Genomic DNA, 26,110 nt, shown 5'->3' with positions numbered 1-26,110 from the left:
CAGAAGGCCCTTGCCAGATTAGCAGAGCTGCTATGGCAGAACATAGGGGAAGAAATGACGCACAGATATGAGTGGCTGAGGCCATTAAGGGCTTTGAATGTGATAATCATGACCTTCAACTGAGCCCAGCAGCTAATGGGCGGCCAATAGAGTGACTGCAGAATGGGAGTGATATGCACGTTCCATCTATCTCCTGAGAGTAAATGAATCATGGTTCAGTTCAAAAGTACAAAACCCTGGCTTTTTCTGGATTCAGGCTTGCCTTGTTCTTCCTTCCTTTTTATCCATTTGAAGGCAGAGAATCATGGTTAAAAAATAACCCCAGTTACCAGTGATGTATGAATACAGGTATGCAAGTTTAATGGTGTTAGTTTCCCCACTCTGAACTAACTAGGATTCTAAGCATGGATTAGAATGTAGAGAAAACTGATATTTATTTAATTGCTAAAACAGATCAAATGCAAACAAACTCAAAATTCACCACATTTTTTAAGCAAAGAGGAGCATAATTATATTCGATTGAAATGATTCAAAACTTATTTTCTATCTAGAGACTTGACAAGCTTGAAATGGCAGGAACTGGACGACTACCTTGAAATAAGTGACTACATTTCTGTCAGAGCAATTCTAAGCAGAATTCTAAGCCCATTGAATTTAATGGTGTAACTGTTTAGGATTGTACTGTTAATGCTGATTTTATGCTGAGATTTAATTCTTAGTGACTTTTATGGTGTCGTGTTTTCATTAAATTTTACTTTAAAAGTGTCCTTCAGTAGGTTCTGGGACAGATGGCATAGTCATCTTCAAAATTTTATATAAATTAGTAGGTAGGCACTCAATCCCTGATCTCATCTATGGATTGTTCTATGGCCTCTGTTTAATTATTTAAACTGCTGACCCAACTAAATGTACCGTGTTGGTGTGTTAAAGTAATGTTTAACCTTAAATTTTTTTAAAAAATCTGTCAGATATAAGGGTGTGAACTTTCCTGCTTCCAATAGTGATTTATGAAAAGCTTGATTGTCTTTGACTTGTATTCTGCCAGACAAAAATATGGGAAGTACCAGTTCATTTCTTTAGGAAATTTTGACAGCATTGGCATTAATTTTTATTTTTATTGGCACAAATTCAGAGCCACTTCAATCCGAAGTATCTGTTGACTTACAGTTTTTGTTCTGGCTTTTAGAAATGCTAAAATCATGGAGACATGTTGCTTGCTTCTAAATAAGCAAAGGAGTAACTACTAAGGGACCACCAATGAGTGCAATGATGAACTTCATACCGCCAAATGTTAACAAATTTGTTGCCTGGGACTATGTTGTTTTTGCAGCACTTTTTGTCATTTCTTCTTCTATAGGAATCTTTTTTGCAATTAAAGAGAGGAAAAAGGCAAGTTCCAGGGACTTTTTGGTAGGTGGCAAAGAGATGACTTGTGGACCAGTAGCCCTGTCTCTCACAGCTAGTTTCATGTCAGCCGTGACCGTGTTGGGAACCCCAGCTGAGGTATATCGCTATGGGGCAGCCTTCATCATATTCTTCATTGCATATACATTTGTCATCATTTTTACTTCAGAACTTTTCCTACCTGTATTCTACAGATCTGGGATCACAAGCACTTATGAGGTAACATTTATTTATATAAATGTATTTTGTCACCTTAAGACATTTTGACAGCATTATTATTGTTGTTGTTGTTATTGGAGTCCTTTTGAGCATTACGTTCAAATAGATGTCATTTTATTGATTTATCTAGGTTAATACAGTAATAGAAAGCACATTAAGATTAGTGAAGATAATTAATATCTGTATATACTGGATGAACTTAAAACTATGTTCTTAATTATAATTTAAAGTTTTTATTGATAAAACTTATGCAAAGATTAGTAGTGATAAATTTATTCTGTGCTGCAATGATCAGTACAGCAGCAAGATGGATAAATAAGGATTCTCTGGCCATTAATGAATGTCTTCAAAAAGAGCAAGAAGCAAAAAAGATGAAATTAACAAACTTAAGAATGAGTATTAACACAAAGATACATTTGAGAAAAACTGGGCCATCTTTATTTCATATTGGAATGAAAAAAGTAATGATTCTGTGCAACTATTTTTATTACTTTATATGAGCATGTATGTTAATTGTTTAGTTTTCTGTAAACAAACAATTATTAAAGCAGGAAAATATTATTAGTTTGGAAGGTTTGAGTGCCATGATTTAACTGGCAATCTGTCTGTCTCTCTGTCTATATATTTATTGATCAAGAGATGAGATGAGTGGAGCATTATAACTGTGTATGCTTATTGTTACATGTATCAATTTTATGTGTTGAGATATTTGTGTGCCTTTGCCCTTAGCTGTCAGAATGCCAAAGATACAAATTATATTCAATTAATCTATAAATAAAAATATAGATCACCATTCAAATATAAGAGCGTGTCTATATTACCACCATCACCACTGCCACTACCACCACCACCACCACCACCACTTTGGTAATCATTACCTTCAGTTACAGGCTCACCAGAAATAACCATGCATCAGTGGGTATTGCTGCAGCTTTTGGGGTCAGGAAAATAGTACAGAGGGAGGCAGCACCATGATTCTGATCTGAATCATAATTCTGCAGCACTTCTGAATTGAGTTGCCATGGGAAACTAACAGCTGTCATATGGCTGCAACTTCCTGTGGCAATCGTGGTAGATTTAATGTTTAGTTTGGACCTGAGTTGAATGGTGATGTGGAAGATTGCTAGTTTTACTTCTAATGAATGAGACAACACAAGTAGATTGTCAGCATGGGCACATGAAAGCTTGGATATCAGAAGGGCAACTGTTTTGTCCTGTTCCTTACTGCTATATAGTGGATTATATCCAATCAACTGTTTGTGCAACATGTGCTGATTTTTGCCCAATTCCCCTTCCTCCAGGAATTCTAGTTGATTCCTAGAAAGATAATGGTTAGAACTGCAGAATCTGAGTGGACAAAATCCCTTGACAGTTAGGCAGAAGAGGAGTGGGAGTATTGGGTAGTGTCTTCTTCCCGCTCACAGAGTTCCACTTGCAGAAGAGGGAGGAGGGGCAATTTTCCCTGATTCCTGTTCCTTACTACAGCCTCTTGATGGCTTTTTATCCATGTGAGTCTTCGAACTCCAGGCATCTTCTTCTCTGCTGAGGGATGCTGAAGGAAGGAGAAGTGTGAAAAAACTGCATTGATCAATTTCTTCCAGTGGTGATTGGTTGTATTCAACACAGTGCAGTTATTAGAAAATAATGGCTATAACTAGTTCTTCCTGTGCTTTGCAGTATTTATGTTTGGAATGCTGTTTCTGAAAATTTGGGGGGCAGCAGCACTTCTTAGCATCCTTGATTCTGCTAAAATGACAGTCAATAAACACTATGGAGTAACTATTAAGGATACAGTATATAGCCTACAGTATATAGCCTGTACAGTATATACTGTACAGTATACAGTAACTAGGATATAACCAAAGCACACATATTTTTGGATAACAGATTCCCTCCCCTACCACACAAAGTTAATGAAAGTTTCTGCACATTATTTAGTTTTTTAGAATAGCTATGAACTTGTATTTAATAGCAGGGACTGTTGTTGAAACCAAATTAAGCAAGCAATAAAAGTCTAACTATCTAATAAATGAAATGAGAAAGCTTTATGCAGCCATGAAATTTAAAATGCATTCTCTAATGTGTCAAGCTAGGTACAACTGATCTGAAAGTTAGAAGGAAAGGAGAGGTTCAGATCTTAAATGTATTTGTGGTCAGAAACTGAAGATCTGGATTCTGAAATAACCAAAGGTCATAAAAGATAACAGGGGAATATGCTCTTTTATCTTTTTGATACCTGAGGCTGAAGTTCCCTGGAAGGTACATGAAGAAGCTTTGCTGAAGTAAGTAACTATGGTGTTACTGTAGTGTTAACCAAGTATGAAAGAAGCATCAAACATTCCTTTATATTTCTTTATTAGCATTTCAAGAGGCATTACTTATTATTATTAATAACACATTACCGTCAGGGTAATGCAGATCATAGATGGCATAATTGACAAGTGGAAAACCTAAGAGCAAATATTTAAGGAATGAGGAGAATCAAAACAGGCATTTTCCATTTTAACATACAGTTTTTCACTTGTTCGATTTCTGTGTGGTGTTGCAGTAGAATTTTATAATTTTTTCCTAGTAAATGCTTCAAGTCACTGCTTATTAGTAATTTGAATTCTGGTTTTTCTCATAATCTGCCACCTTGAGAGTTTGTTCTTTGAGTTTAGATACTATTTGGTGATATATCAACCATGGAATGTTTTCCCCTTGAGCTTGAATTTTGCCGGATTTTCATATTACCTTGTTTATCAATAATAAATTCATAGCAAAGTTGATCAATTCTATTTCTAATGGAGGAATCACAATAAGTGTTTATTGGCAACATCAGTGGCAAGATTGGTGGGCTCAATCTATTTCTGCATTGAAACTATATTTTAAGTAGTCCATCTCTTAGTATATTAACACCATCTTGCTTTTAAATGTATTTTAATGATTTCTTAAGCCATAAATATTTCTGAATAGCCTCTTTAGAATCAGTTGTCTTCAGCTTAATGTGACTTCTACTCGGATTTATAATCCAGTTGGTTATCCAAACCAATGCTGCTGCCTGGCGGTACAATTTAATATTTGCTACTGCCAATCCTCCTCGGGTTTTTTTTTTCATTCTGTAATACTTTAAATTTTATTCTTGGCCTCTTCCCTTTCCATATAAAATATTATTTTCTGCCCCTTATTTAAAATCTTTTCTATATGTGAATTGGCACATATATTCATTTTAACAGAAGAAATCCTTCCTAGCCATGAAATATTCAATTTTTCCCATCTTTTCAAGTCTTCAGTAATACTTGTTCACATTTTTTGATAATCGTCCTTATATAGATTCTCATTTCTTGCCAATACATTTATTCCGAAGTATTTTAAGGCTTTGTAGTAATAGCAGAGTCAGTTATTTTTCCAATCTCTTCTTGTTCTTCTGTCATTGCCGAAAGTAACATTAGCTTTGTTTTCTTTTTATTCAATTTATATCCAGAGTGTTGTCCATTACATAGATCAGAGAATTGTTTGGATTTGTCACTGATATAACCACATCATCCACATAGCTTTTCATTTTATATCTCTCTTTCCCCTCCTTTATTCCATCAATTCTATAAATTTACAGATTGCCAATTGTTAAGAGAGTACTGGTACAAAATGTTCTTTAGATGGTATATCATGCCCAAAGATATCACAAGAATTAGTAAGGCGTATATTGGATAGTGTTGGAAATGTCAATGTAAGGATGCAACATTTTATCACATGTAGTGGACATGCAAGGAAGCACAAAGATATTGGATAAAGATGCATGAAGAGATGCAGAAGATTCTCAAGCTCAGGTTTGAGGTGAACATGAAAAACATGCTATTAAATATTTTACCGAATACAAAAGAACAGGGAGACCTTTTCCAGTATATGATGACAGCCACAAGTGTACTATATCTGGCAAAATGGAAAACAGATTTGAGCCCAGACATACCTGAGTGGATAGACAAGGTGTACAAATATGCATCAATGGCTAAATTAACTTCCTAGGTGCACAACAGCCCGATAGCAGAATTCTGGAAAAAATAGAAAGCTTTCTTTGATTATTTAGGTTAAAATTAAGATAAATTAAGGTAACTATATTATAGAGATAAAATATAAAAGAGATGACTGATTAAAAATCACTGACATTAAAGTTTGGGTATAAGCAATTAAGGAGAGGGGAAGAGAGTTATTATTTAATGTACTTGTACTGTTATATACTATGAATATATTTTTCTGTTTTAGTTTAAATCTAATTGAAATGTAGTGCTTTGTATAAGTTTCTTTGCACTTTCTACTGTCATTCATGTCTTCTTTTTAAATAAAATCTTTATTTAAAAAAAAGACATCTTGTTCCTTTACTCTAAAGAAGGATCAAAACAGTGCAAGGCAAGGGTTTGCTGGAAAGACAACAAGCCTGAAGCAAAGCAAGTGACCAGGTTACCAGTAGGGGTGTGCGCTTTGGGTGTCCGATTCAGGTAAAATACCCGAATTGAACCCTATTTGTAAAGATTCAGGATGCGCCAATTGGGGCCAGCATGATGGCCCCAATTCGGGAACCCTGAATCAAATCTTTGACAAAGCATTTGGGTTGCTTTGGAAGCTTTGGGGCAACTTTAAAGGGCCCCATGTAAGCAGCAGTTCCCTTTAAAGTATCAGCTGTTAGGCATCTGAGGGAGTTCCCCCTCCACCGCCTAACAGCTGATAGTATAAAGGGACCTGCCCTTGCAAGCTAGCATGGCCATTTAAACTATCAGCAGGCAGGTGGTGGTGGTGGGGATCCCCCCCACTGATAGTTTAAGGGGACAGCTGATAGTTTAAACGGACTTGCCGCTTGCAAGCGGCAGGGCCCTTGAAACAGCCCACCCCCACCCCCATAGCCCTAGTCCCCACCCCAGCCCCTCACCAGCCCCAGCCCCCCGCCTTACCTCTGATGTTGGGGGCAGGCAGTGAAGGCCTCCACTGCTGCCTTGCAGACCTGAAGCAGAGGAGAAGGAAAAAATGCCTTTTCCGCCCCTCAAATGGCAGCCGCAGCTGCCATTTGAGGGGTGGAAAGGGCTCTTTTTGGCTTCCTCTGCTGCAGGCCCTCAAGGCAGGGCAGAAGCCTGCAAAGGGCCCTCCTGCCCCTCAAATAACAGCCACAGCTGCCGTTTAAGGGGCAGAAAGGGCCTTTTTAGGCTTCTTACACTGCCCTGCTGGCCCACAGGACAGCAGAGGAGGCTGCAAAGGGCCCTCTCACCCCTCAAATGACAGCTGCAGCTGTCATTTGAAGTGCAGGAGGGCCCTTTGCATCCTCTGCTGCCCACGCAACAGCGGAGGAAGCCTAAAAGGGCCCTCACGCAGTTCAAATGACAGCATTGGCTGTCATTTGAAGGGCAGGAGGGCCCTTTGCAGGCTTCTGCCCTGCCCTGTGGGCCTACAGCAGAGGAAGCCTAAAATGGCCCTTTCTGTCCCTCAAATGGCAGCTGTGGCTGCCATTTGAGGGGTGGAAAGGGCATTTTTTTCTTTCTCCTCTGCTGCAGGTCTGCAAGGCAGCAGAGAAGGCCTTCACCTCCTGCCCCCAACATCAGAGGGAAGGTGTGGGGGGCTGGGGCTGGTGAGGGGTATTGCTGGGGTAGGGGCTGGGGCTATGGGGGTGGGTCTGGGGCTATGGGGTTGGGGGTTGGGCTGTTTAAAGGGCCCTGCCACTTGCAAGTGGCAGGTCCCTTTAAACTATCAGCTGGCAGGCAGGCAATGGGGGGATCCCCCCTGCCGCCTGCCAGCTGATAGTTAAAGGGCCCTTTCCTGCAAGAAAGGGCTCTTTAAACTATCAGCTGTCAGGTGGCTGGGTGGGATCCCTCCCCCGCTGCCTGCCTGCCAGCTGATAGTTTAAAGGGACCTGTGCTTAAAAAGGCAGGAGGGTGATGGGTGTGTGTGTGGGGGGGTACTGGGAGAAAACCCAGCCCCCTGAGTCTCTCTGGATTGCTCTGAATCTTTATGGAACATTCCGAAGTGATTCAAACACCCAAATCAGAAGCGGCTTGCTGTTTCGGGTTTTGGGTGTTCCTGAATTTTTTTCCTGCTTCAGGTAAACCCAAAGCAGGAAACCCAAATTTTATCAGGCCGCACACCCCTAGTTGCCAGTGGCCTCTTCCAAGCTGTCATTTTCATTTGCTAGTTGTTAAGGATAAATCCACCCTTGATAACCTTTTAATGTATTTCTTAAGGTGTATCTGGGTGATATCCAACAGCTAGTTGTTACCAAAAGGTAGGATGCTCAGATATATTTCCCCCCATCACAACACAGCATCAGCTTAAGATGAAAATGTATGTTCATTCCAGTGCTGTGATGTGGAATCTTCAGATTGCAGTTCTATTATGCTAGGAAATCAAGATCTTATATCCGTCAGCAGGTAAATGATTCAAACCAGTGCAAGACGTATGTAGATACCAACTGTATCTGGAGTAGAAACAATAATAATCAGATTGGAAATGTCATCCTATAAATATGTAGCTGACAGTAAAATTTGGTAGGTTGCATCCAAGCTAAAGTTTCTGTGGGAACAAGGACTTCTATTGTGGAATGTGATTTCCCTCCTCAGCTGTTCCTGTGGCAGCTCAAAATGCTTCCAATCCTATTTCTAGGGGAGAAAGAATTCCCAGAAACATGATTTAGGGGGTGTATTTGGGGTTGCTGTATTGGGAAAACTGCTTGTTCCTATGGAAAAGTTAATCAGGATCTAAGCCACTGTATTCAGCATGGCTTACTCCTGAGTATCCAGGCATAGGAGCAAACTGTTTGTCATGGGAATCTATTCCTGAGTAGACATGGGCACAACTGAAAAAAACCCCCGAACAAGCTGTTCATCGTTCGTTGCCATCCACAAACAACAAACAACGAACAGTAACGAACATGACCCTGATCACAAACATGTTCATTGTTCGTTGTTCATGGCCCTTTAAAGATCCCTTTAAACTATCAGTGGGCAGGAGGCAGGGGGGATTCCCCCCTGCTGCCTGCCAACTGATAGTTTAAAGGACCCTTTCCTGCCATGTGCAAGGGAAAGGGCCCTTTAAACACCCCACAAACTGATCTTCCCAATGTCCAATACTCACCAAATTTGCAGGGGATATAGTCCTCACTGTCCTCCGATGACCCCCCCAAGTTTCAGAGAGATTGCACCCCAGGAAAGGCATGATGCATGGGTCTCCCCCTTTGTTGTCATTTTCTCTTCACAGCGGCAGAAATGGAACTCTCTGGTGGAAGCTACTTTGAGGGGTTACAAACTGACCTTCCCAATGTCCAATACCCACCAAATTTGCAAGGGATATAGTCCTCACTGTCCTCCAAAGACCCCCCAAGTTTCAGAGAGATTGCACCCCAGGAAAGGCATGATGCATGGGTCTCCCCCTTTGTTGTCATTTTCTCTTCACAGTGGCAAAAACGGGACTCTCTGCTGGAAGCACTTTGAAGGGTTAAAGCCGGAAGGAAAGCCAGAAGGAGTTCAGACAGAGTTCAGTCCCTGCCGTTGCCAGGGGAATTGATTGAAAGGCCCCAGACTGGCTTGATGAATGGCTGACAAAGGCAACGAATGAGGCCACTTGTTCATTTAGAATGGAGCCTCACAAACAGCTTGTTCTCAAACAGAAGAATGGGCTGTCCGTGGGTTTTTTCCATTTGTAATGCTGTCCGTGCCCATGTCTATTCCTGAGATAGCTAATGTGATGTCTGTACAATGCTCTTATTCAAAGGGGAAACAAAGATAGCTTTTATTTTTTCTTTTGAGAACTAAAAGCAGCTGGGGAGGTAGGTACCAGCTGCAATAGGTAAAACTACATGGGAGGGAAAAAAAGGCAATCCCATCTTTACCTCGTGTGGCCCAGATGCAGACCAAATCCCCATGCAGTTTTATTTGCACTTTAAAAACATTGGAGGATCCAATCACAGATATCCCTGCATCATCTTATTAGACCCTTATACTCTGAAAGAACTGTTCCTGCACTCGCTTCTGCCTTCTATACTATTGTCTCTTGAAATACTTCATGTCTTACAAAATCTAAAAAACTAGGTATTTCTGAACCATAAAATTTCTGTTTTCACTAGACATAATGTAAAGGCAATTTCTCAGACACTACTGTGCTTACTTACTGAGTAATATGGAATATATGAGAGTCAGTATGGTGTAGTGGTTAGAATGTTGGACTAGGTTTTGGGAGATACAAGTTTAAAGCTTCACTCTGCCATGGAATCTCACTAGGTGACCTTGGGCTAGTCACGCTTTCTCAGCCTAACCTACCTCACAGGGGTGCTGTGACAATAAAATGGAGGAGAAAATATAAGCTGCTTGGTTTTCCCAGTGGAAAAAAGGTGGCGTATAATTGAAGTAAGTAAAAAAATAAATATGAGTTCCGAGATGGTATAGCAGATATTTTTCATTTACCCACGTTTATTCTTTCTCATAGTATTTGGAGTTAAGGTTTAAGAAGCCTGTTCGTGTTGCTGCTACACTGATTTACATTGTGCAAACGGTAAGGCATGTTTTATATTCTGTGTGTGACAAACATCCTGAATCCTAACTACACTGGATATTATGAAGCAGTTCTTGTACGTGTGTGTAGCTTATGTTCAAAGGTCTTCCCCATTAACTTTCTTCTTGCAAGAGATATGCATAAAAATTAAAAAGTTTCTGTTTATTCAGGTTTATGGATTATTATCTGGAAATAAAGACATTTTATTTCCAAATCAGTGAATTATACATGTACCTGTGTCTTCCCATGTTTTATTTGCTGCAGTTAAAGCATGCACTGAGGAGCTATTTAGAGGTTTCATAATTTTCTAGTTAAATTCATCATTTAATTTTTTTTTTTTTTATCATCATAAATTTGAACTCTTCCTTACCTTATAGTTGCTCTGGAATTGGGTTTCCAATGGTTCAATTTAGTCACCTGAGCTATTGGAACCCACACATTTTTTGTGCAAATTCTCCTCCTCCTCAGGTTTTTAGAGACTCCAAAGCAGGGCTTTTTTTCTTGGAAAAGAGGTGGTGGAACTCAGTGGGTTGCCCTCAGAGAAAATGGTCACATGGCTGGTGGCCCCACCCCTGATCTCCAGACAGAGGGGAGTTTAGATTGCCCTCTGTGCCGCTCGGCGATGCGGAGGACAATCTAAACCTCCCTCTGTCAGGAGATCAGGGGCGGGGCAACCAGCGATGTGACCATTTTCAAGAGGTTCTGGAGCTCTGTTCCACTGTGTTCCAGCTGAAAAAAAGCCCTGCTCCAAAGGATGGCTCCATCCCAGGGCCAAAGGAGCTCTGAGACCCCAGCCCTGAGACAGCAAAGGTTTCTAGCTTTAAGGCTGCTCTTTAAACCACACAGCTCCATTTTCTCAGGAATCTAGGTGATTTTGACTAGACACCGTCTTCAGAAATTTGTCTAAAATGCTTTAAAAATATCCACAGTAGTGAAAGGGCTAGTTTTATCCATCTCTAAAAACAGAAAATTTCTGAGGCAATTGAGTTCTGAGGTTGACTATCTAATAACTATATTAGATATAGTTATATCTATATACTATAACATCTGAAATTCTAAGGAGGGGAGTAGAACTCGTCTCAGTAAGAAATATCTGACCTCATTTGCACATGAAATGCTGTTAAAAGAAAGTCTCCATTCTTTTTAGAATTACATGGCAACTTCTGATATTATTCCTGTTCATTGTAACAGTAGCCACTTCCTGGAGAGAATCCAAGCACAAACTTGACAATGCACATAGATCACAAATTGCCAACGTAAAAATAAAGCTGTTGTTGCTTGAGCTGTGTAAAGTTAATTGGCTTTTCTTAGTGGGTAATCTGATATATATGCCCACAATGGGAATTGCTTGTTTCCCAAAAGGATCCCACCCTTCAAATGAATTCCATGCAGCTAAATAGTAGCAGCATTAACAATAGAGTGCCTTTTACATTGGAAGTTGCTCAACTTGCAAATTCCTCAACAGTTCCAAAAAAAATTCTGTAAAACTGGAGAACATAGTTCACAATGAACTGGATAGTTTATTTTAAGTACACTATCTGAATTACTTCACGCTATTTCTTCTATCTGACATTAAAATAACAAAATGAAGTTTTGCAGTCTAATAGCATTTTATTAATACCAATATATATGGAAAAATTTCTTTAAAAATAAATGTGTTTTGAATTCTTAAATTAAAACCAGACATTTGGAAGATAGCCCAAATGGTCCACCACATTAAGGGGGTAATAGAAAAGCTAGATTAACTATTATACTAATTATCAGTGTCATCCTAAACAGCATTGCACCCTTCTAGATCCGTTGAAGTCAATGTTTAGGATTCTGTTTAGAACTCCGTTTAGGATTACACTATATGATACAAAGTAGAACATTGTCCCTTAATATTAGAACACTAAGTAATTATTACGGATTCTCCTAGAGTGTGGACTATATTATCCTTGTGAAACCTTTAAAATACTGGTTGATTTCAGTTCAGTGGTTCTTCCTTGTTAGGACAAGAGAAGCAATTTCCTAGTTGGAGGAAAGTTTTGATTACTGCTAGCCTGCCCCATTTCAGAAAGAGAGAATCACATAGAATTTAGGTACATGGTGTGCTGGAGTGATATAAGTTTGGAAAGCTGTGTATATGTGTTTGGAAAGCTTATGTGCATGCATAAATACATGTCTCCATTAGTGTCGGGGCCTTCCTTTGTGTGTGAATGTGGCACAAGATAATTTATATGGACAAAGTAAACCATAGGGAGTGTTACCCTGGTTCTTGCGTGTTTGAGTCCATTCTATAGAAAGTTCTTAAGTTAATATATTTTTCATTGAGATTTGAAGCACGTTACTGTTTTTTCTCTTTCACAGATCCTTTACACTGGAGTGGTAGTATATGCACCAGCTTTAGCTCTCAATCAAGGTGAATTTTTAGTCCAACACACAGAACTTTACCAAACATCCTTGTCACAACAGAAGAAAAAAAATGAAAAACTAATGCTCAGGAAAGGAATTTGCCTTCTCCTGCTACCACTTGGCAGCCCTCCATCTTTCTTTCTCTCTTTACAGGATTCTCTTGCTTATTTGCTCAGTTGCCCTTTTGCTAAAAAGTAACCAGAGGAGATGTGTGCCATACAGTTATAATGTCTTGGCATAGTGCTCAGTACAGAGTAATGATCCCAGACCAATTTATGTACTTTGACACTTTTGTTCTTCCTGATTTATATTATAACACCGTATGTAATGTGAACAGGGATAAGGCTGAGATTTCTCAAATCAAAAATATTCCTGTTAACCTATTGCCTCTGCAAAGGCTTTGGACTTATTGCAGTATAATATCCCATTTGAGCCAGGTTTGACCTTTTTCACCCCACTGAAGGCCCGTTTACAAACAGAGGTATTTCTTTCAGAGAAACAATAACAATGATCTTCTGTTACTCAAAGAGTTCTTACCCGGTAGCTTGTCTACCGTTTACTGGAGATTAGGGCTTAGATCCACACATGCATGGAGGTTTTTAGCCTTCTGGCAGCAGTTCCAAGTGACCCTACAGAAAGGCTCCAAAGAAATTGTGGGAACAACTAGTCCTCTATGAAGATTGCCACTGGAAGGAAAGGCTGGCTTGACTCATTTTGCTGTGCCAAGTGACAAGAGTGCAGCATGGGAGGAAGCAACACAAGTCAGGAGGCCACACTTATCTCATGTGCCGCTACTGACTCCAGGCAGCAGTGGAACAAGCAGGAAGGGAGTGCATGCAAAATTAGCAACTCTGCCATGCATACATGCAGGGGCTTCCATGGATCCTATTCCAGTTCCTATTTTCCTTGCTCATTTGTCTTATAGTATTAGTTGAGTCATCAGTACATTACAATAACTATCAGAACCTTTTAAATTTATTTTTTTAAACCAAACAAACAAACAAAAACAATGTACAGAAGTAAAATAGAACGACAACAAAGTCTTAGTGAACTATATACAATAAATGTCATGCCAATATAGTTAAAACAAAGACAACTAGCATTTTTTTTCAATTATTTGATAGTCGTTGAACTATCAGAACCTTAGCAAATTTTGTATTTAATTGTATTTCTGGTAAATGGCTCTTAAAATCCTCACAATCCCACCAAAATGTCAGAAAATTCTGAAATACCAAAAAAAAGTCTGTCCAGTGTCTGTAATGGCTACATTTCTTTTGATTTCTAATATTTCCAATACATGCAGATAGTTAATGAGCCAAGTTGTAAAAAGTCCAAGATTTCCTGAGAAATATTACTGTCAAGCATTTTGGTCAGTCATCAGATTGGAAGGGTTTTTTTTGGTAAATGTCAGCATTTATCATGGCGGTTGAGAAATCTACATAAGACTCATAACACATTATTTACCATTAATGGTAAACTTGAAAAACTTCCAGGTGTTTTCGTTGATGACCTAACAACCGCCCCCAACACACACACAGTATACATTTTAAATAGAAATTGGTAAATATCATGTAGTCAACAGGAAAGATCCAAACTCTCCTTTCCCAACTTGCAAGACCTTCTGTCCATACGCTGCTGGCAGCTCCCCCTGCTCCAGTGTGTGGTGCTCTGGAAGGCCCCTTGATATTGGAAGGCAGTTTTGTGGTATGAGGGCTACTGCTTAAAGGGAGGGGTTAAGACCCCCTATGCACAAGTGAAGCACTAGACAGAGAGACAGAGAGAATTGCTATTAAGGGGTTACAGAAGCCAATACGTAAAAGTAATAGTTGTCCATTGCCTGTTAGAAATAATCTGTTTTAGAGACTGCAGTGGCTCTAGAAGAACTGAACTTAATCTGATTTCCTTTGAAATTACAGTGACTGGATTTGATCTTTGGGGCTCCGTTTTTGCAACAGGGATTGTTTGTACATTCTACTGTACCCTGGTATGTACTTGGCATAGAGAGAATGTGAACGTGAATAATTCAGCTCAGCATAATCTTATGAAAAGTATGCCCTCTTTATGATGAAAGCTTTTATTGATGAATGCCCATGACTGAAAGTCACAGGGCAGTTCTATATATGTATTTGCCATTAGGAAGTACTTTATATTCTTGTGCCATAAATTGTATTGAAATATCCAAAAGAAACAAGACCAGAGTCAAAATTCTTCAGTTTAGATAACCAAGTGATGACTTCTAGTATATTTTAAAACTTCTGAGTAGTATGAGGTAACTTGTTACCTTCAAGGGTCTACCTTTCCTATTATCTGAAATATAGAAATCAAAATACTATCAGAAGCAAATAAGAATTTGGATTGTAGAATACATTCATGGCTTCATTTTTGAGGGGCATACAATGATGTTGGATTTTAAATCCTCTTCTGATAAATGTCCATATATTCTTTTTCCCATTGTGTATCTTCTCTTTCGGCCTGTTCCTGAGGGTCCACCAGTCCTGTGCAATCTGAGGAGTGCAGAACGAAGTGGGAGATGGCAGAGTACTTTTCCATGAACACAGCTCTGCTGGTAGTGCTTCCAGGCAGCCCAGCCTCTTATGTTAATATTATTTATCTAGCACCATCAAGATCCATGGAACTTTACTGTAGAAAAGCTAGTCCATGCCCAGAGGAATTTTAAAATAAAATTTGACATAAGGAAGACAATAAAGGAGATAGTGGTTGGGATAAGCAGGGGGAAATGGTTATAATGCTTAGTGTGTTCCAGATGAGAAAAGACAGTCATGCCAAAGTCTTCATTGCAAATGAAGTAATAACATGGGGCAGAATGATGGCATTACATATAATTCTTAGACACATTTTAGAGACTTACTTTTTCCATTGGAAGCAATTGGAAGAAGATGTGGAGGTGCCACTTAACTCATGTACCTTGGTACTTTGGGGATGAAGATTTCATCTTGTAATTTAAGCTGCTTTAAATATGTAACAGTACAGGTTTAAACTAGATGGTGTGGAAATACAAAGCCACACCTGAGTGCTTTTGTGTCAGAATGAGATAGTTGGTTAGATCCAGCCAGCTTTTTTGCTAAATATCGCCCTGTTCACTTTTTATAACAGCACCTGACACACACGGCTTCTGTTCATTCAGATCCCATGATCCTCAACATAGTCTTTTTGGTAGCCAAAAAGGAATTCTTCCTCTCTTTTTCACATAAAAATTGGCTGGAAAGGGAAAGTATTGAAGTGAGAAGAATACATTTCAGATACCAAGGAAAATGGAGTAATGGTCCTTTGCCCTAGTCCAGCCTCTCACAGACTCAGTTTCCACATGCAAAAGATTGAGTTAGTAGGATACTAATGTCATAGAAAGGGCTGAGTCAAAATGTAGGTGGAGGGTCATGAAAGTTCACATTTTGAAATGCTCCCTATGTTTAAGGTTCCCTGCAAAAGGAAACTAGAACAGCAAGCAATATCTTACAGCAGAATCTCTTCTTCACTTGTTTTGGCCTGAAATATGTTATACAAAGGAAGAATCTATCACCTACAATCTGAAGAGGTGCTTCCTATTCTACCACTTCAACAACCCACCAGCTCATTCTTCAATATGTGTAAAGCAAACCTGCATTAACTAGTCAGGGCAGAATGTGGAGGGAGATGGACATTCAGCTGTACATCTAATACACATTTCATTGAAAGTAATGCAGTGCAGATAGATTATGTGTATCCAAAGGTGGATTTTGTCCTTTGTATTCAGTTATTTTCTGTAGGATATGTATTCAGATATGCATCTGAATATGCACCCCCACCTATATTTTATAGCAACTAATCATGTATAAACTATGGGGACTGATGCTGGAATGGAACAAAGTTTCTGGCTGCACAGCACAAGCAGGCAATAAAAGCAGCAGGCCACCATGACTAGGCAGGGAATGTCAGCATAGTTGCTTTCCTATTAGGTATACCATTCCTGTTCCCCTCTCAAAGCAACTGCTTATTGTGAGAATAGGGTTTTTGAATAGGATGAAAAAATGTGAAAAAGTGGAAAGAAGGGAATGTTTGCAGATTTTTTTCATATCCCCCAAATGGAAACTTTCATGCTGAAAATCAAATCTCAAGAAAATCAAATCTCAAGAAAATTCATCCTAGCACTAATTGTATTCTTGTATGCATAGACATTTGTGTCATATACCGAATAAGAAGATTTTTATAAGATGTAAATTCTAACTGGGTTCAAAACGAAGATACATATGTGTGTTCTGTTTGTTTTAGGGAGGATTAAAAGCTGTGGTCTGGACTGATGCTTTTCAACTGGTTATCATGCTGCTTGGATTCTTAACAGTTTTGATTCAAGGAACTCTTCAGAATGGAGGGCCTAAAAACATCTGGGAGATTGCTAAGAATGGATCACGCCTCACTATATTTGAGTAAGCAGAATGGCTCCTGGTGCATGGATTTAGGACTTGTTTGTTTGTTTGTTTGTTTGTTTGTTTGTTTGTTTGTTTGTTTATAGTCCACCTTTCTCACTGAGACTCAAGGTGCATTACACAGTATGAGATTAGTACAATCTGTATCAAGTACATTTCCATAAACAATGCTATAGGGTAAATAAATACAAGTTTGAAAAGACAGTGTTAGCAAGAATCCAATACAAAGTAGAAGAAAAAACTGAAACAGAACATAAGCACTTCTAGGATTGACATTAGACAACTTAAAGCACAGGTAGTACAAAGGAGTACATATTTTAAAGTAACAGATAATATGTAAGGCAACATAATGGTGAAGTCTATGGTCCCTAACTGACCTGCCTGAGGAGGTCAGGAGTAGAGATGGGCACGAACAGCAACACGAACTAAAAAAAAGTCACGAACAGCCCAATCAGCTGTTTGCAAACAAGCTGTTTGTGAGGCCCCATTCTAAACGAACAGGTGGTCGTTGCAAGCCTCGTTTGTTGCTGTTCGTCAAGCCAGACGGTCTGGCACCTACAATCAATTCCCTTGGCAACCTGGGGCAGGGACTGCCTGAACTCTGTCTGAACTCCTGCTGTTGCCCTGGAAACCCCAATCTAAGCCTAATTTAGCTTGATGGGCAGGTCTTCCTTTCAAGCATGGAGCTCCAAATTTGTTACAAGGAAGCAAAGAGCATGGGGAGGGGGGGCTCCCAGCTCTGGTTTTGCAGACAGTGGAGAGGGAGAGACATTTGTTGTTGGCATTTTGAGAGAGAGAGAGAGGGAGAGTGCATTGGAACTTGAATTTTCTTTGTGTGTGGTGAGATAGGGATCTACCCCTTCAGGTTCCAGGGCTGCTGCCAGGCTCTGGGGCCAAGCTATTATTTATTATTGGTACATTTCCTGCTGCCTGCTCAGGTACGGTTTCTGGGAGTGGTGTGGTAGGGATCTTGATGGCTGGAGGAGAGCCTGCTGGCCCCCAAGAAACAATGAACATGTTCGTGAACAGGTCATGCTTGTCAGTGTTCATTGTTCGTTATTCATGGATGGCAACGAACAATGAACACCATGTTCGTTTTTTTCCTGTTTGTGCCCGTGTCTAGTCAGGAGAGCCCCCATTCTCCTGGGTTTCCGCAAATGATGCAAAACTGAATTATTCAAAAAGGCTTATTACTCTAATGGGAGAACTGTATTGTAGGGATGGGGCCTCAGATGCTTCGCTAATGAGTTAGGGACCATAGACTTCAACATATTGATTTTTGGAATGAGATGGTTCTCTTTTTAATCACAAGAATTTAATACAAATAATGGGCAGGATTACTTTGTCCCCATTGTTCAGATAAAATACACTACTATAGATAAACTCTTTGGGATGCAGAGGAGTTAGCCGTGTTAGTCTGTAGTAGCAAAATCAAAAAGAGTCCAGTAGCACCTTTAAGACTAACCAATTTTATTATAGCATAAGCTTTCGAGAATCAAGTTCTCTTCGTCAGATGCCTGATCAAAACTGGGCAGATACAGAAGAGGAGGGGGAAAGAGAGGGAAGGAGGGGAGTATAAATCACAAGAAGGCAGAATGCAATTAGCATAGAGGCAATCAAAACATTCCTTTGCTTGGAAATCAGTGGTGTCCCGTAAATAGCTGGGTGTGCTGGTGGCATAGGGCCTGAGGATAGAGTCCATGTATCCCGAGACTCCTACTGTGATGGTGCATTTTCCTGCAACAATTGGGCGTCCTGGGTTACCCGCTTTGTGGATTTTGGGTAGTAGGTAGAATCTTCCTGGTCGTGGTTCCTGGGGTGTGTCCGTATGGATGCATTCTTGTATGTCCATGGGGAGTGTTTTTAATATTTTATTGAGTTCCCTTTTGTATTGTTCAGTGGGGTCAGAAGGTAGTTGTGGTTACCGAAGGCTTATACTACATAGGAATTGGATACCTTCACTGCTACAAACTGACTGCACACCAAAAGGAAATGTTTACATTTCCAAGCAAAGGAATGTTTTGATTGCCTCTATGCTAATTGCATTCTGCCTTCTTGTGATTTATACTCCCCAGTTTTGATCAGGCATCTGACGAAGAGAACTTGATTCTCGAAAGCTTATGCTATAATAAAATTGGTTAGTCTTAAAGGTGCTACTGGACTCTTTTGGATGCATCTCTCTTGCTGCCAGGTACATACACATGGTTTGGGCTTAGCTTTCAATGGCTGACGATGTGTTTCCAAACTGCTGTTCATTTCAAAGCCCCTATTCAGTACTGAATTTTGATGCTATCACTACTATTAAGAATCTTCTAGGATAGTACATACCATAAGCATGAATTGTCTTGTAGGATTGATGCCTTTATTTTCTTTATTTTCAGAGCAACTCAGAATCTTCTAGCTAACTAGTGTTAGAATCAGGATGCTGGACTAGATGGACCCTGGGTCTCATCTAGTGGGGTTCTTTTGTTCTTAGAGTTTGGACTATTTTTTCAAACACAAAACATGATGCCCAATTCTATGCATGGTTAACTGGAACGAGTTTCCACGGAGTTTAATGAGAATTGCATCTGAAGAAAATATGCTTAGGAATGCAGCCATAATGTAAATTCAAAGACGTTTAGATTATTTAAAGGCTGCTTCTGATGTTGCTTATTAAAAAAAACATATGTACAAAACATTTGAGTCAGCTAGTACAGAATCATAGGTAGTACAGAATCATGTCTATTTCACAGCAGCCTTGTTCACAAGTCACAGTGAATGCATAAACAATCTGTTTACAGTAAACACTTGATTGTTCTTTATACATGCATTGAATAATTGTCATGTTACACTTGATTTATCCAGGTGCAGGTCCCCAGTTTCATTAGTAAAGTGAATGTGTACTGCTGGGCTTTTTTCTGGGAAAAGAGGTGGTGAAACTCAGCTCCCAGGACTGCACAATGACGTCACTTTGGGTCAGCTGGAACAAGGGGGGAGTTTTTTAAAGTTTAAATCACCATCAGTGAAAACAGTCACATGGCCGGTGGCCCCACCCCCTGGTCTCCAGACTGAGAGGAGTTTAGATTGCCCTCTGCGCCACTTCAGTGCAGGCCATGTGACTGTTTTCAAGAGGTGCCGTAACTCCATTCCACCATGTTCCAGCTGGAAAAAAGCCCTGGTGTATTGGCTCTTTCTTACAAATAGGTGTATGCTCGCACATGCAAGTTGAATGTGCACTCACTGTAACATATGAACAGGACTAGAGGAAAAACAATTCAGTACACTCTTTTTAGGTTGTAATTTGAGTTATATATTTATGAAGTACTATATTTACCAAAAAAAATGGCCAAGCCACAGGTGACTTATGAAAACCCCTCCGGTTTTCAAGGCAATAGATGTTCAGAGGTGGTTTGCCATTGCCTACCTTCATGTAGTAACCTTGGTCTTCCTTGGTAGTCTCCCATCTAAGTACTGACCTGGGCTGACCCTGATTAGCTTCTGAGATATGACAAGATCAGGCTACCTAGACCATCCAGGTTAGGGCATATTTATATGAGGAATGAAATGATAAATTCATGTTTGGCCTTTAAAAAAAAAATCCAAGGGAAGTTAGAGATGATGATGTCTGCTTATATCCTGAGGCCATAACATTCTCTGTATAATGAGACTTTTAAAGCACTACCAGAATCAATAGGTTTTAAATTGCTATCTGATCTATATATGAATCGCAGCCTAAGCAAATAGAGGTTTAAAGAAACAGAAGGTGAATTAAGTAATTTGGATGTTTCATGGTTCCGTAGCTTTGATATTGATCCCCTGAGAAGACACACATTTTGGACAATTGCCATAGGAGGGACATTTACCTGGTTAGGCATCTATGGAGTTAATCAGTCCACGATACAAAGATGCATTTCCTGCAAATCAGAAAAGCAAGCCAAACTGTAAGTAATCAATGAATTTTATTCTATATTGGCCTATAAGTAAATAGGTACATTTTAAAAATCTATAACATCTGTTCTTATCTGTATGTTATCAGTAATTTCAGAGATGGAAGATCCATATAGATAACACAATATTCACATATTAGGTAATAGTCAAAACATGAGAACTGTGAAATTAAAAAAAAATCACATATAAGTAGTAGATGTCTAACTAAGTTAAACTATACCTTTGCCTGTGATCTTCGCATCAGTTTTCAAATATTGCACCCAAACCAACACTATGGTTTGGACTCAAAGAGTTGTGAGTGGAGCTCTGCTCACATAATGAATCTTTCCTGCCTACCCTTGTGTTCTCCAGTTCTTTGTGTTATTCCAAAACAACTTTTGAAGGTCAGTTTTAGGTGGGTAGCCGGGTTGGTCTGCAGTAGAACAGCAGGATTTGAGTCTAGTGGCACTTTAGAGACCATAATGTACCACTAGTCTCAAATTCTGCAGTTCTGAAGGTCAGGGAACACTTAGGAACTGTGGGGTGTGATGGAGTGCAGTATAGGAGGACACATCTCCAGTGGGAAATCAGCAGCAATTGCAGACTATCTCTAGCATAAGCAGAAGTGACTTCCTCTTGTTCCAGGGCACTTTTGTAACCAACCATTACTCCAATTTAAGTAATTTGATGACTGAAAAGTTAGCATTTTCTTTTAAAAAATCACTACATAATGAGATTCATACATTGAAAAGTGTAATGAAAATATGTTCTTTTCTTTGTGCAACTTCACATTTTATGCAGCAAATATTTTTGCTATAGGCTTTACACAGATATTTCTTGAAGTGATGCATAGACTTGGATCTTAGGTGCTATTCAGTCAATGCAGCAGCACCTCCAATGGAATGCCTCTTCTGTTTGCAGAGGATGGAAGGATGGTTTCTGCTCAGTCTCCTCTCCTGCTGCAGACTTCCAGTTTGGCCCCTGAGTCCACTGACCTGCAAAAACACAATATTGTGTGGCAAAGGAAGCTGCAGTAGAGTAGGGAGGTAGAGAAGTAGTTTTCTTATAAAACGTCTTTGCTCCTGCTACTTAAGATCCAAGCCAGAGGGTGAACAACAGACATACAGGCTAAAGGACTGTGTAGACATGGGAGAAAGCCCTGATTGTGTTGTGGTTCTCTCTCACACATACATCAATGTTTAAGCATTAGGATCTACTGGTTATACTGATTGTGTTTACTTTGGAAAATACCAATGTTAACACCAATGAACTTGTAGTAAATATAATTTTGAGCAACAAGGGAGTTCCACCGGTGCTGAGGACAAACTCGCTAACACACTACCGGGGAATCAATGTTAAGTTATAAATAACCTTTAGTATTTAATGCTATGCAAAGTGCCAAGTGCAAAATTGTGCAGTGAATACATCAATAAATAAATAAATACATGCAATAAATACTGTGTACAAAATCTGTCATCCCAATATTACAAAATTCATTTGGCTCCAATGAGCAATGTCCAATATATAGGGAACGGAGTGCTACGAGGCGCGTCAGGATAAGATAGTAATAGTAAGTGGTCCACAGTCCAAAGTTGGAACGAAATTGCCAAATGGCGTGTTGCTGACGGGCTTGTGCGTGCAAGTCCCAATTCCCGTTTCATTGTATAACTTCTTCTTGGGCAATATTATATGATCCAGTATGATATTGCCCAAGAAGAAGTAATACAACAAAACGGGAATTGGGAATTGCACGCACAAGCCCGTTGGCAACACGCCATTTGGCAATTTCGTTCCAACTTTGGACTGTGGACCACTTACTATTACTATCTTATCCTTTTTTTAAAAAATTTTTATTGGTGAGTACATACAATGTTATTCAATACACAAATTCCCCGTCTTATCTAAATTATATCAGCCCCCCCTTTCCCCCCACCTTACTGACTTCCAACAGCTTTCCAACCCCAAACCCCTCTTATTACTCAAATTACTCTTAACCATAATTTTTCTAAATTCTATATATATTATATCACTTATTCTAAGCATGTTCAAATTCTTCTATATCTCCAATTTTCTAATATATCAATCTACATTTCACTGTTTAAACTATTTTTAATACAATCTCCTTATTACTAATATTAGCTTAGATTAATTAATAGCTAAGTTTCCCCATTAATGGTAAAGTTACTTCTCTCTCCCCTTTGTAAAGTCACATATTAATAATTCTCAAACTGCCACAATCCTCCTTTCACATCCCATTTTTTTTTCTAGATATTGTTTCAATTTCTCCCAGTCTGCAATATATTCTCCTGGATCAAGCTCTTTAAGTTTTCTTGTCATTTTGTCCATCTCAGCCATGTACAGCAATTTGTTAATCCAATCTTCTATAGTTGGTATTTCTTGCACTTTCCATTTCTGCGCATACAAAAGTCTTGCTGCTGTAGTCATGTAAAATAGCAATGTTCTGTACTGCCTTGGAACTTCTTCCATTCCCAAGTTCAGTAGCAACAATTCTGGGTTCTTATTTATTTGGGTTTGCAAAACCTCATTAATTATTTCTATTATATCTCCCCAGTATTGCTTAGCTACCGCACAAGTCCACCACATATGATAAAATGATCCTTCATGCTTTTTACATTTCCAGCATTTATCTGACATATTTGCATTTCCATGCGCAATCTTCTTAGGCGTTAAATACCACCTATACATCATTTTTGTATACATTCTCTTTAATATTGGTACAAGTTGAAATCTTCAAAGTATTTTTCCACAAGTATTCCCATGATTCCATTGTTATTTCTTTATGAAGGTTTATTGCCCATTTCACCATCTGGACTTGAACTGTCTCATCTTCCATATACCATTTTAAAAGTACTTTGTATATTTTCGAAATATCTTTTTTGCCTTCTTGTAAAATCACTTCTTCTAACTCTGAGTTTTTGAGTCTTATTCCTCCCTTTAAACAGTCCGAGTTGTAAAGATCCCTAATTTGCCTATATTGAAACCATCCATAGTGAGGAGATAACTCTTCTTGTGTCTTTATTTTTGATATTCTATGTTCTATCGACATTATCTCTTTATAAGTTAAACATTGTTGTTCATTATAAACAGTTCTCGGATCTATTACTTCATATGGTACCACCCATGAAGGGATACCACTTTCCATGTAATTCTTATATTTCTTCCAGATTGTGAAAAGGCTTCTTCTGATATAGTGATGCAAAAACATAGAGTCTGCTTTAACTTTATCATACCACAAATAGGCATGACATCCAAACTACTTTTTGTGTCCCTCCAAAGTCAGCAGTTTACGGTCTTTTAACGTTATCCAATCTTTTAACCATGTCAGACAAATTGCTTCGTAATATAATCTTATGTTTGGCAGTTACAGCCCCCCTCTTTCTTTCGAGTCTTGTAATACCTTCATTTTCACTTGGGGTTTCCTGTCTGCCCGCACAAAGTCTGAAATTTTTCTTTGCCATTTGTCAAATTGTTTGAAGTCTCGGATAATTGGAATAGTTTGCAGCAAAAACATCACACGTGGTAGCACATTCATCTTCACTGCTGCTATTCTTCCCAACCATGACAAATTTAATTTATTCCATTTTATCAAATCTCTTTCTATTTGTTGCCACAGTTTCTCATAGTTATTTTTAAATAAATCTATATTTTTTGCAGTCAACTCAATTCCTAAATATTTCACTTTATTAGCTACCTCACAGTCCGTTATATCCATTAATTCTTGCTGTTTTTGCTTCGTCATGTTCTTACACAATATCTTCGACTTCTTTTTGTTCACATAAAATCCCGCCAAATCACCAAATTCCTTTATTTTATCCATCATTTTTGGCATATTGTCTATTGGATCTTCCACTATCAACATTACATCATCCGCAAATGCCCTGACTTCGTAGGAAAATTCCTTTATTTTTATGCTACGGATTGTATCGTCTTCTCAAATTTGAATCAGCAAAATTTCCAAAATCAAAATGAACAACAGTGGAGATAATGGGCAACCTTGTCTTGTACCTTTACCTGTTTTCAATTTTTTAGTCAAATCATCATTAACTACAATTGCTGCACACTGGTCTTTGTAAATTCCTTTAACTGCTTGTGTGAACTTTTCTCCCATTTGCAGCTTTTCCATAGTGGCAAACATAAAATCCCAGTTCAAATTGTCAAATGCTTTTTCTGCATCTACAAAAAGGAAACCAACTTCCCTATCACAGTGCTTATCGTAATATTCAATAGCCTATTACTATCTTATCCTGACGCGCCTTGTGGTACTCTGTTCCCTATATATTGGACATTGCTCATTGGAGCCAAATGAATTTTGTAATATTGGGATGACAGATTTTGTACACAGTATTTATTGCATGTAAATATAATTTAGGCAAGAAGTGTGGAGCCACTCTTTGACAATAGTATTAACATTCCATTTGATGCAACCTGAAAACATTAACTGAAAGACAAGTATGTGTTGCTACATTATTCCTAAATAGCATCTTTTCCTCTTTCTCTTTCTAGGGCTCTGTATCTTAATTTAGTAGGGTTGTGGGCCATCCTGGTATGTGCAGTCTTTTCTGGTTTGGTGATGTTTTCCCATTTTAAGACCTGTGATCCTTGGACTGCTGGTTTTATTTCAGCACCTGATCAGGTATATAAATATGGAAACTGTAAGTTGGTTTATTGTTTGTGCAATGTTGCAATGTACCTATCATGGTTAGGAAAGGACTTATGTGTCAGATGGAAAGATTTCCCTTATGCAGATGCAGCATCCAGAGAGACCAGTTCTGCATGGCTATTCCCAGACACATCCACAGAGATCTGAGGTCACACAACATCTATCTGCACAAATGTATACACTTGTACTGAAATTTGGATGGAAAAAGTGTAAAATACAGAATGCAAGTAGCAAATTAGCCAGCATTCCTGCCATTTCTGGGCCCAAGGAGCAGCACCAGGCATAGTACAGCAATAGCTGCTGTAAACTAATAAAACATCTATTAAACTTTGAAAAAAACAGGGAAACAAGGTCAAGTTCTATTTCCCTCTATTCCATTTTAAAGCTGAAACACTCATGTGTCTCAGTGCCATCCTAATCAGAAGTACACCCTTCTAAGCCCATGGCTTTCCATGGGCTTGGAAGGGTATAACTCTGACACTTTTCACACTCGTACTTTACAGTGTTTCTGCACCTGTTTCACTCCCCATGTTTCCAGAGGTTCTACACTTGCAAGCTAGTCATAGGATGCAGTGCCACT

At 39.0% G+C, this 26,110-nt stretch overlaps 1 protein-coding gene across 3 annotated transcripts in view; it reads left to right on the top strand.

The window, feature by feature from the left end:
* The first annotated feature begins 298 nt into the window (after positions 1 to 298).
* Positions 299 to 26,110, top strand: part of SLC5A12 (solute carrier family 5 member 12) — a 62,545-nt gene continuing 36,733 nt past the window's right edge. For 2 of the 3 annotated variants that reach the window (XM_054970897.1, XM_054970896.1), the window contains exons 1-7: positions 1,019 to 1,623; positions 10,060 to 10,125; positions 12,475 to 12,526; positions 14,436 to 14,503; positions 16,786 to 16,940; positions 20,723 to 20,863; positions 25,374 to 25,503. In XM_054970897.1, coding sequence (XP_054826872.1) covers positions 1,258 to 1,623; positions 10,060 to 10,125; positions 12,475 to 12,526; positions 14,436 to 14,503; positions 16,786 to 16,940; positions 20,723 to 20,863; positions 25,374 to 25,503 — 978 coding nt within the window. In that variant the 5' untranslated portion in view covers positions 1,019 to 1,257. Of the gene's footprint in view, positions 349 to 1,018; positions 1,624 to 10,059; positions 10,126 to 12,474; positions 12,527 to 14,435; positions 14,504 to 16,785; positions 16,941 to 20,722; positions 20,864 to 25,373; positions 25,504 to 26,110 lie in introns of those variants that run through there. The other variant, XM_054970898.1, reaches the window with a different exon arrangement.

The sequence above is a fragment of the Eublepharis macularius genome, chromosome 2 (assembly GCF_028583425.1).
Source record: "Eublepharis macularius isolate TG4126 chromosome 2, MPM_Emac_v1.0, whole genome shotgun sequence".
Lineage (NCBI taxonomy): Eukaryota > Metazoa > Chordata > Lepidosauria > Squamata > Eublepharidae > Eublepharis > Eublepharis macularius.
The sequence above is the reverse complement of the archived record's forward strand: the minus strand, read 5'-3'. Positions and strand labels throughout refer to the sequence as shown.